The 16415-nt window shown below is 42.5% G+C and overlaps 1 protein-coding gene across 1 annotated transcript in view; it reads right to left on the reverse strand.

Moving 5' to 3' along the window:
- The window catches only part of LOC111224959 (pleckstrin homology domain-containing family A member 5-like), a 222698-nt gene that overhangs the window by 65673 nt on the left and 140610 nt on the right, over window positions 1-16415 (reverse strand). Inside the window, exon 4 of the mRNA XM_022749671.1 lies at window positions 6618-6701. Coding sequence (XP_022605392.1) covers window positions 6618-6701 — 84 coding nt within the window. The remainder of the gene's footprint in view (window positions 1-6617; window positions 6702-16415) is intronic.

Below are 16415 nucleotides of genomic sequence, written 5' to 3' on the forward strand. Positions count from 1 at the left end.
ACTACTAGGCCTGAAGTCTGGTGTTCTACGTTTTGCAACAGTATGGTGCAACCAGTTAGCAATACGGTATGATTCATTTAGCGAGATTAGCTAAATAGAATCATCATCAGCCCAGAAAAGATGAAGCTGATGTTCCTCTCATTCTGTTTTTTTTGTTTTTAACTGATATGTTTAGGTGCAGAATTGCATTGGTCCCCCCCCCCCAGTGTTGTATCTACGGTTGCCGTGGTGACAAACAAGTTTAAAAAGCTCAGCCATCGACAACTCCAATAACGATTTGCGTTTGGCTAGACGAGGGCTCGCCCTCTCTCGACCCACTGGAGGCAACTGCCGCTGTCTGATAGCATCTTAATGTGCATCTGTTGTGGGCAGGAGGTTTTCTGGCCTGGGCAATGGGGAGCAACTTTTCAGTGAAATGAATGGAATATGGATGAACATGGCATCCGGCTTCATTAAACATTCCCTGCATGCAAGACTGCAGTTCGTCAGCTACCAACTACGCTGCATACACAACGTCTGGCGGAGAGTTTTCTGGCATTAGAATCATCATCGCTCAGTCGGCCGTTTGTCCTGTGTGTCTGTCCAGATCTCCAATCTCACTTCTGTTCGGGGGCCCATCACGCTCTAAGTTTTGGTGGATGTGAACAGGAAGTATAACATCGTTATGGAGTCAGCGAGTTAGCAGTGGGCTACGACTTCAACCCTGATTTTTAGCTGTATTGGTTTACATTTTGGCAAATTGTCCCCATTAAGAGTAGGCTGAATTAGCTATTAGCAGCTCCTGTTTGAAGTGTAGCCATGGATACACAGACAACTATCACTGGATTATTGTGATACCGAAGAAAACTTACAAAACAGGATTCTGTGGGAAGTTATGAGGAGCATCTTTTTATCTATGTAAGCAGACTCATGGAGGTTTATTCTTTTTTTAAAATTTTTTTTTTAAATCAATTCTTTATTCATATATACAAAACAAAACCAACACAACATTAAGGCTGGTCACACTGCACTCTCTCTTTAACCAACTTGTGAGCCACATCCCATGCCAGGAGATTCTTATGACTGGCTGCGTGCATTCAGGACCATATCAAGCCAAGAATCATCCCACTGTCACCAAGCCAGGGAATGTGGTGGCTGCAATCTTAAGGCCAACATTTTCTTGGCTGCTGTGAGACCAGCCCGTAGAACACATTTCTGTTGCAGAGACAAGTGTTAAGAAAGGAGTCATTGTCGAGTAGGAGCAAAGTCAGGTGAGAAGGTTAAAGTGGGACCTTAACGTCTAGCATATCACTTAGAGTAAGAGATATTTGTTTCAGAGTGTAACCCCATTGGGCACATCCCAAAACATATGCGTAAATGACCCCAGGGGAGATGTGATGGAGGTTTGTTCTTAATGGACATCAGATATAATGATGTCCTTGGAAAGTGTAAGTCACTGTGAATCTGAAAACATGTCTATCATGTCTGTGTGTTCAGATTTGGCTTAGTTGTTCCCTTAGTCCCTGCTGTTTTTGCACCTGTCTCTTTTACCTCACACAGTATCTCATCTCTCCCTCTGTGACCCCCATAACTTTTGTGTGGAAATTCATGGTTTCCCAGAGGAGGGTCCCTCGTGATTTTGGTCGTCACTTGTCCACAAGAAACATAAAAATGTTAAGACTGCCACGCGGTTTACTAACAGGTTAACGGTCACCACGTTGCCCTCTATATTTCGAACACAGCCACAAACACAAGGCATTTGGGCGTCTGCAAGTCTAATAACATTCATCATGCATGCAAGGTGCTCAGACTGAATTTTAAAAGCAGAGATATTCGGCTTTCACCCGCCATCTTCCAGCCAGTTTGGGCGGAACAAGGTGAAACTCTCATTAGCGGCATTGCTGCAGTTAAAACACCTTTCCTTCCCTGTTACTTTCTCACCCTCACTCTGCTCAACAAGTTTAAAAATACAAACCATGCACACCTCTCACACACACACACACACACACACACACACACTCCTCAACAGGAGCACTGTGACAGAGGAGATAATTGGGATGGGAGATGAATAGTGTGTGTGTGTGTGTGTGAGAAAGCAATGGGGAGTGAGTGTTTGAGAAAGAGAGAGAGGTGGTGGCACTGAGAGTGTGGCTCCACTGAACTTGTTAGCAGTAAAACGGTGTGTGTAAATGTGTGTGTGTGTGTGTGTGTGTGTGTGTGTGTTTGGGGGGGGGGGGGGGGGGTATCTCGGCTGCACACTCCGAGACGAGAACGGATTGAAATACCATCCTGACGACTCTTTTGGAGGTGGAGCGTGTAATTGCGGCAGTTTGTTTGTCTTTCTGAGAGGCCGCGGTCCTAAATTTCATCTCAGCAGCTTCATCCCGACTTTTTGTTGTTTTTCCACTTTGTCTCCCGGGGAGCACAAAGTAGTTTCTTTGTGAGAATCGAGTGTGTCGTCCGCAGAATGGATCCCATCGAGGAGTTGATGGGTTGGGAGCATCCAGCAGTCAGTCACTCCGACAGCGGGGGAGAGTGAGGGAGGGAAAACATTCAAAGAGATTTTCTGTGTCAGTTTGCGAGTCTGACGAAAAGCTGCCATAAACGAAACCGCAGAGAGAGGCAGGGAAACAAGACAGAAGAGGCAGAGAGAGGAGGGAGGATGGGTTTAAGAGGCAGACAGCATATGACAGAGGAAGAAGAGGGCAGATGCAGATGGACGTGTAAGACAAAGACATGCAAAGAAACTGTCTAATCAGTGGTGGCTGATCCTTAGTGAGTCACACACACGATCAGACTCTACTCCACTAAAATCCAAGATTTACAATCTGACTGTGCACTGCAGCGCTGCAGAATCTGCACACAGCAGAGCCAGACAGTCTAGAATCCAGGTCTGAGCAGGAGCCAGACATTAAAGGTCTCCTGAGTCATTTTTCTGACAATGTTCAAATCAGTTCATTTTTTGAAATCTGAGAATGCAGCAAAATCCCTACAAGCTAGTCCAAGAGGGGAAGACACATGAGCAGACAGATGGACGGACAGGTTGTAAACAAAAGTGAACGATTTCCTGGTTCATTAATCATTAAAAACAATCATTTCTTTTTTTTCAAAGATATATTTGGGCAGAATTCAGGCAAGAAATTTGTTTGTTTAAATTTTGTGAAATCATTCTCCTTACACAAGATTCCCAACACTTATTGATACACGCACGCAATGCATTCGTAATCTAGCCGACAAAGCAACAGCATTACAGTTACACTTAATTACAGTTTTGTGCACAAGACAGCCACGACAAAGAGACGAGGGACGAGGTTGTCCACAAACCAACTGAAACTACACGCAGCCGTAGTGTTGGGAGGGTAAAGGTGAAGCGGGAAGTCTGTGATGGGTGTTTGGGATCACTTGTTTCACTTACAATTACAGTTTGTCCAGGTGTGTTTACAACTTGTCTGCTTGTGTTTCTTGACCTTCTTGATCCAAGATCTCAGTAGTTACAAAAATAAGTTTCAATAAACTGTATAAATCTTTGTGGAACAGCGATTTGTGACAGTTTAGGAAGGGACTGACAAACGAGCCTTATTGGAAAGCTATAATTCCAAACTAAAGTTTTGCTTGGGGGACGTGATGCATTGTTGCAAACAATGTTTGTTTTTTGTTTTTTTCCCCGGATTTAACTAATGTTTACAGAAATACATCCCTCTGCCGGTTCAAATTCAGCAGCTCTTTAAAATACATGAAGGGAAGTGGGACACACATCGTTTGCATTTTACAGTTCTGTACAGTCACTAACCCACATTTCTCTGCACCGAGTTCACTCCTTCAAAACTCTGCACAGCGTTCTCTTTACCAACGTGCAGCTCAGCACAACAGTTAATGTCACAACCAAAACGCACTAATGCAACAAAAACACTTCATTTCACTTTAGAGCGTCAGAACACTGACAACATTTTTCTCCCAACAAGAAAACTTTGTCCTATAAAACACATTACAAAATGGATCACTACTGTCAGTGAAGTAGCTGTTCTTTACTTATTTGGCATGAACCCAGATTCTACTAGAACAAAAAGGACATTTCTTTATTGCGTGGATTGTGCTGCCTCACGGAATATGTTGCAGAAATGAATCTGAAAAGCTGCAGTTCTTCCAGTTTGGAGGTTTTTCACGTGCACAAAATGAAACTAAAGCAATTCCTGTGACATGGAACAAAACTATACATATTCACTATACATAAACCCTGTAATCTGCAAGTTCTCATCCACATCACACACCATGCCCTCTCCTGCAATACACCTGGGATCAAATGCCGTCCAGACATCCAGCATTCATTCATCTGCCCATGTGACTGGCGGTCATCAACTGTTCACCTGCATGAGGAAAACACTTACTCTGTGCGTTTGAACGTGAATTCATCCGATATAAACCTCCACAAAGAGTTTTGGTGGCGATTCAGCTTGACTGAGAAAGCGATCTGAAAGCTGTGATCACTGAACGCATTTTGTAATTCACAGTTTAGTCCACACTGACTTCTGCTGTGCTGCCTGATTGGAGAGCTCCAACACAATATTGAGCAGTGGGTGTTAGCAACTGTAAACAACTGTAATGCAGCAGATTTCTGTGTTTCCCATTGGACCGTGGGAAGGTTTGTCTCTGTGTGTGTCCCTCACTTAGATGTTTCAAGGCCTCAGTTCCGCGGGTCCGCCCGCGCACAATCTCATCTGCCGACGCGCGCACACCGTGTCCACAACAACGGATGTGCACATACTCGCTCGAGCTGCACTGTTCGTCCATGAGGAAGCTGTCACTGACCCTTCTGATGACTCTGTGTGTCTTTGATTAAAAACTTTTGCAGTTTGTGCTGTTTTCTACTTGAGTTCATGTTCTTCTTCTCGTCTTTCTAAATATGCTTATTTTCTGATTGTCTGTGCACGGTGTAGGAGTGTAGAAAAGGAGACACGCTCTGGCTGCAATTATGTAATTGTGATGGTTAGTAAACACTTGTCTACCTGCAAGTTTAATTCCACGTCTGCAGACTCACCGCACAGTCAAGCAAATGAGACCCAAGCTCAGTGTGTGTTGGTCTTTATACTAGTTTGTGAGTGACATTATCAGAACAGCAAGCAGACGCAGGACTCAAAACAGATTCTACTCTGATGACTGTGTGGTGAAAACCCCACAGAGGACCTGGGGGGGGGGGGGGGGGGGGGGGGGGGGGGGGGGGCATGTTGAGAGAACAGTCATGAGCTTTAACGTGACTTTAAGTCTTTCCTCCACACTGATGCGAAAACGAGCGGTGCTGCATGTACACTGAACTTCATCATTCACTTCTGAATATAGATGCTTACCATACGAATCTCACAGTTTCCCAGGTAGCAAAATAAATCCGGCCCATATTTGGGCCACACGCTTGTTTTCTTCTCTATACAGCATGATTGTAAGGCGCTATACTTCCGCATCTGGACCAATTTTCGCACACGCACAGAAAATTCCAGAGGATAACAGCCGGACTCTGGCCAGATGTGAAGTATATGGGCCAGACTCGGGCTGAGGGCCCAGATATATGATGGGCCAGAAGTTTCATTTTGCTGGGGTTCTGTTGAGATTTACAAAATATCAACTATGTGATCGCAACAAGATCAGAACAGAATTGCTATAATTTACCCCAGGATTCAGTCTCTAACAACACTATAATGGCAGAAAGAAGTGTTGAAGGCTGAAATAACAAGTACTATAACTGCTCACTTGTTCAGTCTAATGTAGCATCAGTACAACAACAACAGTCATTCTCACCACTCTGCTGCTCCCCCTTCATTTCTAAGACACAAATACTTTCATTCATTCACTCATTTTTTTCCATCTTCTTGTCCTTTAGTTTTTTGTCCTTCTCTTCCATCCATGTCAGTGTCAACAAAGAAGCTTGTCAGAGGAGCAAGTGAAATTCAGAATGACGCAGAATCCCAAAAAAGTGAAATGAGTGAAACTGCTGTGTTTTCAGGATGTGTGTGTGTTACAGTGCAGGGAGTCAGGCCTGATGTAAACCTAACGCCTGCAGCCTGCACCGACTGAGCCACAAGTCTGGTGAGAACTGTTATGGAAGATTAGCGTGGCTGACTGTCTGCACACTGAGCTGAACACTGTGTTTTTAGCCTGTAGCCTGTTTATTAGCATTTTGGCAAACCTGTATCATGAAAGGTCCTGCTGCTGACATTATCCTCCTGTTCACACCGCATTACTCTGCTGCTCGTAAACGAGTCAGAGTCTGATTATTGTGAACCAACATATTTATGGACGTTATCTTCCATTGACACTGAAGAGCCTGTCACCATTGTAAAGAGTGATGAATGAAGTGAGGTTTAATGAAGGGACAGCTACTTTGGGAATGCTGGATCCTAACTCATCTGAGTCATGCTGGACCTGAGAGCCGGCTCTGGTCTGAGGAGGCTTTTCTGGGCGTTCCAATATAATCACAGGCCTCATCTGTGCCTGCGGCTCGCCGCTCATACAGCGCTGTTCACATGCTGCCACAGCTGCATGGTGCAGCTGCAACAGGCGTTCAGTGACTGTCTACAAGAGTTTCCTTTGACGTTTCAAATCAGCGCAGGAGTCAGAAGCATACAGTGCCACCGTGCAGAGAGACTTACTGTTCATTCACGACAAAGATGCAGTTGTCTTGGGAGGGGACGCCTGACACCGGGTGCTTACAGGTCACCTTCCGCTCATTGTGACTGCAGGGACAGAGACGGAGAGAGAAGAGGGAGAGAGAGCATTAGATTAGTGAAACAACGTCAGCTGAAGACGTGGAGACACACTTGAAATCAAAGTGAAATCAGCTGGAAAAGTTCCACATGCAAATCATAAACCTTTAAAAAAGGAACAAACACTGTAAATCAGCAACAGCGCTGCAGCTCAGAATCACACGACAAACACACTCACACACACACACGCACGCACGCACGCACGCACGCACGCACGCACGCACACACACACACACACACACACACACACACACACACACCTGGAGCAGTGGGTGGTGCTAAACTTCAGCATAATGTCCGGTTTTCGTCTTAGGTGGAGGAAAGAAAAGTTCTTGCAGATGACAAGCATCTACAGTCCTTTCCAAAATAAAAGAAATAGAAAAATTCTTCCCAACAACCGTGTCCAGACCAGCCAACAGCAGACTGGAGAGTGAGAGAGAGAGACTACAGCAGCACAACAGTAGACTCTCTCTCTCTCTCTCTCCCTCCCTCTCTCTCTCTGCCACAGTGCCACTTCCTGTGCCCACTTTTTCTCTTTTCCTTCTGTCCCTTCTCTTTCTTCCTTCGTCGTGTTCCCTCTTTCCTGCTTTCATCATCTTTCTATCTTTTCTCCATCTCTTCTCATGAAGTCTGGAAAGTACCACCATAATAATTATATATTTTTACAGTGTCTCATTGTATTATGCATCATTAAAGTCTCTGAGGGAAAAATACAAAGATGGCTAAGTTTGAAAGCTCAGTGTTGATCATGAAAAAAGTAGTTTAGGCTTAAAAAAGAGAGAAACGTAACTCGGTTTTCTGTCAAAATAAAAGCATCATTGAATTTGCCAATTAATAATTAATATTCTCATCCCCTGAGAATTACTTTAAATGATAATGTGTTATAATACTATTAGAATTACACTGAAGAAGGATTTTAAATTTAACTCCACTCACTCATAATATATATAAGTAAGTATTTATTTATGATAAATAAATAAATAACTAATTAAAGTCCAAGCTTCAGTGCTGCAGTGGGAGCTCTGATTGGTCTACTGTTCTGTCTGTATATATATAGTTTGAGTTTATTAATACACACACATTATTAACATGTATAAATACAAATATAAATAAATATCATATTTAATCAATATCAGTTTTACATGCAGTTTAGTTATCCAATTTCTTATTGATTTTATTCCATTTTGGTGACACACGTTAGACTCTGTGTCTCTGATTCTTCTCCTCTGTCTTTTTTCTTCTCAGCTCTCATTTTATCATCACCTTTTCACTCTTCACCTCTGGTTCATTTCTTGTTTTTATTGTCTCTTCTTTCTTCGTCTCCCGCTTACATTTAATTTTTCTCCCGCTCATGCTCTTCCTCCTTTTCTCCCTCGTATTCACTCGTCTTCTCTCACCTACTCCACTCTTTTGTCCTTTGTCCTCCACCTCTGTCTCCTACTCACTCCTCCGATATCTCCTCATTCCCTCCCTCTCTCCCTCTGCTGTGTCTCTCTGAGTCACATGCTGCCTCACAAGAAAACTGCTGACTGCTTCACCTCCTTCAGTCTCACAAAACAGGTTCTGTTATCCACCCTGAAAACACCATGAGACAATGATAATGAAGTTAGGAGGAAACTTTGGAACAAACTAACACACACATTCACGTAGACTGTCAGTCTTCTTGGGCTGCGTTGGAAAAATAAGCCTGGAGTCTTTTTTTAGACTTAATTACAAATGTGGCCTTTTAGTCTGATTTAAGTCTTTGATTTATGAATTATAAACACAATTAAGTGATTGCATTTAAAAAAAAATATGGCTGCCACAAGCAAATTAATTAATTAGACCATGTGCATAGCTCGACACATTTAACACATATTTCTGCAGCAGCTTTTTCAGATTAAAAGAGCAGCAGTAAGACCAGAACCCTGTATCTCCTGATCCAGTCCAGAAGTGTAGTGTCCGTACTCTGAATTATTAATAATATAATAATAAAAATGTGCTTTATTATAGAATAATTCAAGTTTAACATGCATCACAAAGTGCTTTTTGCATAAAAGCGAAGAATTTGAACATTTGCAATAAAAAAGTGAGAAACTTTACTGGAATGAATGGGTGCCATATTGGAAGGTGGTATTTTCTTCAAGGTCCCATATAGTATAAAGGTAGATGTTCATGTGTTGTTTGATTATAAAGCAGGTCTATGTTCTATATTAACACTGGGAGAGTATCAAAGTCCACAGAGAAATGCACACAGCCTGTATTCAGAAACTGAGCCTTAAAACGAGCTGTCAGGACTTCTGTCACTCTGTGATGTCACAACAAAGCAGTCACTGCTCTCAGTCATCACCCGAGCCCCGCCCACCCGGACCCACCATCTAACCTTGCAGGATTCTGCTATATTTTTATTTGATAACTAAGAAAACAGTCAGCCAATCAGAAGAGAGGCTCAGAGCCTCCTCTCTTCTCATTGGCTCACTGACCTGTTGTTACTGGAGCTCCAGAGAGAAGCCTGAGAGAGGAGATGTAAAACTACATTGAGATTGTTTTTGGTTCTTAAAACCACAAATATATCTTCTTATGAATCAACGCTTCAGATAAAACATCGGAAAAGCGTAAATTAAGCGAGTTCTGGACAACTGAAGGAGAGAACTGAAGTAGAGCACAGCTTGAATGAAGTGAAAAAGCTTCCACACACTGTTTGACTTCCTGCTGGTTCAGTAACAGCAGTGTCAGCATGTTGTTGTTTCCAGGGTGTGAGGATTGAGAGAAGAACTCCTGTAACTCCTGTGTTATATTCACTGTAACACAGGCTGATCTTCTCAGTGTCTACCCCTCGAAAGTCACTCGAGTCACTACTTGATTTGGGAACCTCAATTGTGCGTGTCAAACTAATCAAGCCTCTTGTTGAACCAGCTGCATAATTTCCACTTTCAGATTTTACACCCCACTTGGTTCACAACAATATTCAATCACAAAACTGCAAAGTAATGAGAATAAAGCTGCAGCTGAAAAGTTGGATCAAATCCAGTTTCTGTACGCCTCTGATTGTATAGCATCTGCTATCAGCGGTTTATTAGGAACACCTAACTAAAATGAATGAAGTCTAATACAGCAGTGCTACAGTAATTCATGATAGTTATAGGGTTAAGTTTGTGTTGAAGCTGTTTGAGGTGTTGAAATGTGATCATTTTGGAGGTTGTTGAACTGAACTGCATTATACAGACAGGTGTTTCTATTATTTTGCCCACCCTATTCCTATCAATGACAATAGGCTGAATAACAGAAGTACCTCTCTGTATAATGCAATATTCATGTCACCTGAGTGAGAATCCTTAAATAAACTCGGCGGTCTCTCTCGGGGGTCAGCATGTGTTGGCAGCAGATGGAGGCTGAGCATGTACACTGTTTTTGCACCCACATCTGGGGATGCCAGATGTGCAGAAGGTGCAGGGAGTCAGGGAGGGAGGGAGGGGAAGGGGGCTTCTCTTGGCTCAAATCTAGCCAGCTGTGCAGCACCATGGCTGGGATTGCTCCGTCCTACATCCTACAGCTGGAGGCTGGATACTAAGAAAAACAAGAGAGAAACAAAATCTACCAGTGCACTCCCGATTATTCTCCCTCTGTGTCAAATACACACACGCACTTTTGACTCAAAATAATAAAGAACAGAACATCAGTCACATCCTGTGATACTGTGACATGAAATATTGTGTTTTTTAAAAAATAAAAAAGTAAAACACGAGTGAAGTTGAAGGAACAGAGGCGTATCTGCCTCCAAAAACAAGGCAGCACAGCTAAGGAGCAGCATATGATAAAAAAATGACATGTACAGTGAATAAACCATCGTGGCAGCTTTCAACAGGCTTTCATCTCCGACTTAAAGCAGCATTTCAAACCAGCAGCATCATTACGCTCAGTTTCAGGTACACAGCGAGACAAATCACAGCAAGGCGTCGAGGAAGTGGACTGAGCGGTGCCCTATCCAATTTTAACTTCAGTCACATCGCTGCTGCCTCCCCAACACAGCTACGTGAGACAGAGAAGATTAGCTGAGTCACCTTGAGTCATCAAAGACACAGATTCACTGATTCTATTCATTCATCCCATAAACACCAGGCAGATATTCACACATGGACAGCAACAGGCAGCAGGAAAAATGAAACGTAGCATCATGGTTGATGTAGTGCTTTTACATCAGATAAACCTGTGATCTTATAAATGTTGCTTTAAATATTGATGCCGATGGTCGCCCCCCCCCCCCGTGCAGAACAGCTACCCTGATAAATGAATAAATACTGTGTAAGACTAAAGGGCTTATTGAACATGCACTCATGTTGCCACTCGTGTCCTTTGCATGACCTTTTCCTCATTTACTATGTGGAAAACAGCTAAAACAAAACAAACTGGAAGCAGTCATCTGTGGGTTACTTCAGTCATCGGAACATTTTAATGAAGAGTTTAAATGGGCACCTCGATATTCAGGGAAATACACTGATTTGCTTTCTTTCTGAGAGTGAGCTGAGAAGATGGGGATCACTTTCATGTCTATGTGAGGCTGGAACGCAATTAGCTTAGCATTAAGACTGGAACCAGGAGGGAAAGAACGAGCCTGTCTATGTCTCAAGTTCAAAGATATACCTATTAACTAGGCTTGGGCTGATATTCAATAATATCGAACATTGCGATGTTTGGGCTGGACTGTATTGAGATATTACATTTTTGATAAGCCTACTATCAACACCTTATAATCCTTACTGTCCTGGTTGATTGTTTTTTCAGTTTAACACTAAAGCAAACAGTTCTTGGGCAGTTTTGTTGGACTTAAAACGGAGTGGGAACACGTCCTCCTGTTTACAGTGCAGCCAAACAAACATGTTCGTGGAGGCAATATTAATGCAGTGTAACGCAGGTTACTGTTCACACCCCTACAGTAAATCCAAACCCCCGATTATCCCAGGTCATAAATAACTTCAGGTTTGCTGTGATCAACATCCTGGCACTATGCAAGACAAAGCTTATCATAAAAATGTGGTTCATGCGTGCCAACCCAGCTACCAAGAACACTACCATATTGCGAAACCACTGAAAGCACCTACAGCCTCATAAAGTGGCCCCAACGGATGGATTAAGCATTTCTCAAACCATCATGCTCAGCTGCAAACTAATCCAATGTACATCAGTGATCCGGGTCTGATGAGGCCATCATCCATCCCATCTACCATAACGACCACAACATTGATATGAGATGATTCTGCAGACTGCATTCATCGTTCAATGCCAGCATTTTTTAACACGACAACATCTGCACATGACAACTGTGGTATTGTTAAAGTTAGAAATACACGATGTTACGGAAAATAAAACACGGTAAAGGTATGTAACTAAACACCTGGGTTCATATTATAGTAATATTGTAGGTTCTGTTAACCTGTGACAGTATGAGAAATCCAGCCTCACACATGCAGGTCGGACACACCTTGTAACATAAAGGACACGGGCACTGACGGTTAGAAATGGATGTAAACTGTGAATTATGGAATGATTCGATACGATTATGTCACCAATAATGTCATCCAACCAGATACCATCCCGATCTTTCACCTGTCCAAGAAAAGTCCTGAATGCATCCAACATCCCAGTACGATGCCACTGTTATACCAAAGGTCTCAGGTTCAGTCCCTGCACCGGCCAACGAGTCCACCTCAGCGAGAAACCGAAGCTCGCTCTCACACGGTGATTGCTCAAAATTAAGGAGGGTAATAAAAGAGAGAGAAAAGAAAATGAAGAGACATAGCGAGGCAGAAAGAGAGAAAGAGGAGGTGGGAGGTGAGAAACAAACTGTAAACGAGGGAGGCCAAGCCAGAGAAACCAACAGATGAATGGAATAAACAAAGGGGACAGAGCCAGTTCATAGCAGCTTCCTGCTGTGGAGTCAAGCTCTTCCAGTTCAGCTGCGATGACGTGAAATAATGATGGGATGGGTGGAAGACGGGGACCATGACGACTAAGTGTGGTCCATTCATGCAGAATAATGTTAAACTGTTTGGGGTGAGGAATCTGTTGTTTCAATAAAATAATACATTTGCACTGTCTAGTGTTTTATAATGGAAATATTTATTATATTATTTACTTGGTGTCTGTTTTAGTCCTTGTAACACTCTTACATTTTTTTTTTTTACATTAAAATGAATCTGAATCCAAGAAGGTGCATATTTGTGATGTCAGTTTTCCTCTTTCTGCCTCCAAAACACTACAACTCCCAGAATTCTGCAGTGAGTTGAGGTGTCGGAGCTCTGCTGCTGAACAGTTAAGACTGATCATCAAAACTCGGGTGAAATGTAAAGAAAGTATATGCTAATTGCACAGGGAATTTTCCCACAATGTTTAATTTCACAGGTATTAAATAAAGCTTCAAAGACAATTTAGCCTCATGGTTCAGAATTACTCGGATCCGATGTGTTTGTACACTTTAAAGCTTGTGTAGGAGCTACAGCCCCACCAATACTGATGGTCTTTTATATCAAAACAATACATTAACATTTTAATAAGTATTGTAACCAGAGTCTGTGGTGAGCAGGAAATTTCACTGTTTCTTGTTACTTATCAGTCCACTACTACATGTCCAATATCAGGCAATACATACCAACCTGATTTAGCAGTCTCGCCCTAGATGGTGTACTAACGTGATGACTAGAAATCCAACTGTATATCCTAAAGTGTTCATGTACAACTATTTCGTGGTTTTGTGGGATCCCGATTACAACGTTTTTATTAATGTAATGAAGAACTGCTTATAGGGATGGATCTGTGAAGTGTTTGTACTCATTGTATCAAAGATTAATATTCACTGTCAGTATCAGTTCTCCTTCCACTACTTGCTTCTTGTCACACAGGCTGAGTAACGTTTCTTTCGAGGGTGCAGTTTGGTTTCAGGAGACAAAATGAACAACAACAACAACAACAACATCTAAATCAATTGCGCAAAATCTGCCTTTGTTTTTCCATAACAATGGTAGTAGAACAACAACCCAAAATGCTATGTAAAGCTCTGTGTTTTAACCCTACTGAAAATCTTTTTTTGTTTGGTCTGTATATACACGATACTTCCTGATAGGTAATTATTGTATTAGTATCATCTTTACCACAAAAAAAACAGAGTTTAATGTCAAGAAAATATCGGTCAAAAACTCCAGATTAAAAACTTACTTCCTACAATATATACACAGAGCGGCTGTTGCATGGTTAAGGCTTAGTAACAGTGATGGTAAATAAGCTGTGGTTGCTACAGGCCCATCCTCCACTTCCACCTCCACACATCCACTGTCCTCCTCCTCGCTTATGTGAAGGGCACACCACTTCCTGCGTTGGCTCTGAGTGTCGACATTAGCAGCAGAGTCATTGGATGTGGATAATTCCTCAGATACTGAGTTGCCGTTTGACCGCTGAACCACATGTCCCTCACTTTCACTTCAATTGCTTTAGTTGACCTCAGACTGCTGTGTACTATGAGGATGTCACACTTCCTGTACTGGAAATATAATGCGAGAGAATATAATCCGGGCATCATTTTCTCCATAACACATTTGGCAAAGCAAAGCATATAAGCATACATTTAGAGCATAGGGTTTTCTATCTTCCTTTCACTGCATTGTAAAGGTCTTAAAAATTGTACTTGTACTTTGTGGCCTGTTAGAGGCTTTTAAAGCTGCCATTTTTATCCAGAGTGAATTGCAGTGACATGAACAATATAATATGCTAAAATCCCCAGATAATCTGTATTAATACAAGCAACTGAAGTGCAAATGTCAAAGCCATTAAATGGTGACAACAGATGAAGATGTCGCCCCTTCGGTCCTGCACACACTGAGAGTTGTCCTTCACTTGTAAGTGGCTTAGAATAAAAGCGTGTGACAAATGAATGAACGGGTACAACTATTTAAAGCAAAAGAAGAGCGAGTCTGTCTATTATTTTAAACTAAAGTTTGCTCTGCTGCACAACAAGGGACACCTGCATTGTTCCCGTTACCCAGCATGCAACACAAAATTCAACATCTGAACAGAGGAGCAAACAATCTCTCTGCACACACTGTTACACATGACGCAGGTTTCATGGTGGAAGGCAAACACACACACACACCTGCACACACACACACACGCGCGCGTGCACAAACGTACCAGCTTTGAACAATAGCTCAGCTAATTCTGTCCATGTGAAATGTCAGCTAATGTTTAATGTCATTAGTCCTCAGTGTGGACAAACGTGCTTTGCTTTAAATGCCATGTGAAAAAGCCGCCCTGTGGTCAGATGACTGTGTGTGTGTGGTGTAGTGTGTGTGTGTGTGTGTGTGTGTGTGTGTATGTGTGTGGCAGCCATGACGCCCTGCCTGGCCACAGCTCTCCTCTCCTCCCTGCAGAGTGGCTGCCATTCACTGTCTTCCCCTCTGGCCAGGCCACTAACCTTTCAGAAAGGCCAGCAGCACTGACAGCCCCCCCCCACCTTTCCCTTTCTTCCTCCCTCCATTTCTTTCCTTCCACCCCTGCCTCATATCTTTCTTCTCCCTGCCCCTCCCTGACCCTTTCTCTTTCATATTCTCCTTTACCTTCTCATTTAGGTCTCAATCTATCCGCTCACCCTTCAGCTGCTGCTCTCCACCCACTCTGACCTTTTAACTCCCTGCCTCTCCTCCTCCTCCCCTCTCTGCAGTGGCCCTGCCTCTGTCTTGGCCTGCACAGGTCACCAATGTTCAAACACTTCTCTTTTGGTGGAGGAGGGACCAACACCATCAATCAATCAAATCAAAGTCAAAATCTAAAGTTAGTGCAACTTAAAGGTCCTGTGGAATCATTTATTCAACTTTTGGTTGCACACACCTTCCACATATTAAAATAAATGCATCCAATGCCAGATAAACAATTCAAATATCTGTTGCAATGCTTTCTTTTCTAATGACAGTGGCAAATAAGCCTCACGTATGTAACCAGCGATGACCACCAGAGACCCTCTGTCATTGTCAGATGAAAGGTGAAACAGAACTTCCCACACTTCTAAGAGTTGAATTATGTTTTTATACTGTATGTCGTCATAGCCAAACATTGCCCTTATCGGTGTTGCATTATGGGCTTGGAGCCAATGGTTATCAACTTGGGTTGGGAGCTCCAGATGGGTCAAGAACAAAATGAAAAGGAGAAAGCAACAGAAGAAAAGTCTGCTTTTTCTCCAATCTGAAGCTTTTTGTTTTGTTAAATATTAGATGGTTTTAGTTCTTCAGGCGTCTAAAAATCATTGAAATCAAAGAGTCTGAGGGGGGAAACAGTCAGAGTCTTGGTTTCAGTTCTTCCTGACAAGACAAGACGAGACAACATGTGACAACTTGCTGTTGCCTCAAGTTTTAGGAGTCTCAAGCCAAAACGGTTTTGAACCACAGTCTTATGTCAGATTTTTCACAAATGTTTGTGTAGTAAAGTTTGAACATATAATTTACCAAGTCCAAAAAGTTAATTTATTCTTAATTCACTTAAAAAAAAAAAAAAATCCAATCTAATCCAACACCATCTTTAAATCTCCTACTGTAAGTGGCCCCTGGTGGCCAACTCGATTTATGATGCCGACTATGAACTGTAACATCACCGGTTTGAATCCAGCTGGAGACCTTACATGTTCTCCCCCATCTATTATTTAATGATCTTATCTTTATCTTTATA

Source organism: Seriola dumerili, unplaced genomic scaffold, assembly GCF_002260705.1.
Source record: "Seriola dumerili isolate Sdu_G_001 unplaced genomic scaffold, Sdu_1.0 BDQW01000138.1, whole genome shotgun sequence".
Lineage (NCBI taxonomy): Eukaryota > Metazoa > Chordata > Actinopteri > Carangiformes > Carangidae > Seriola > Seriola dumerili.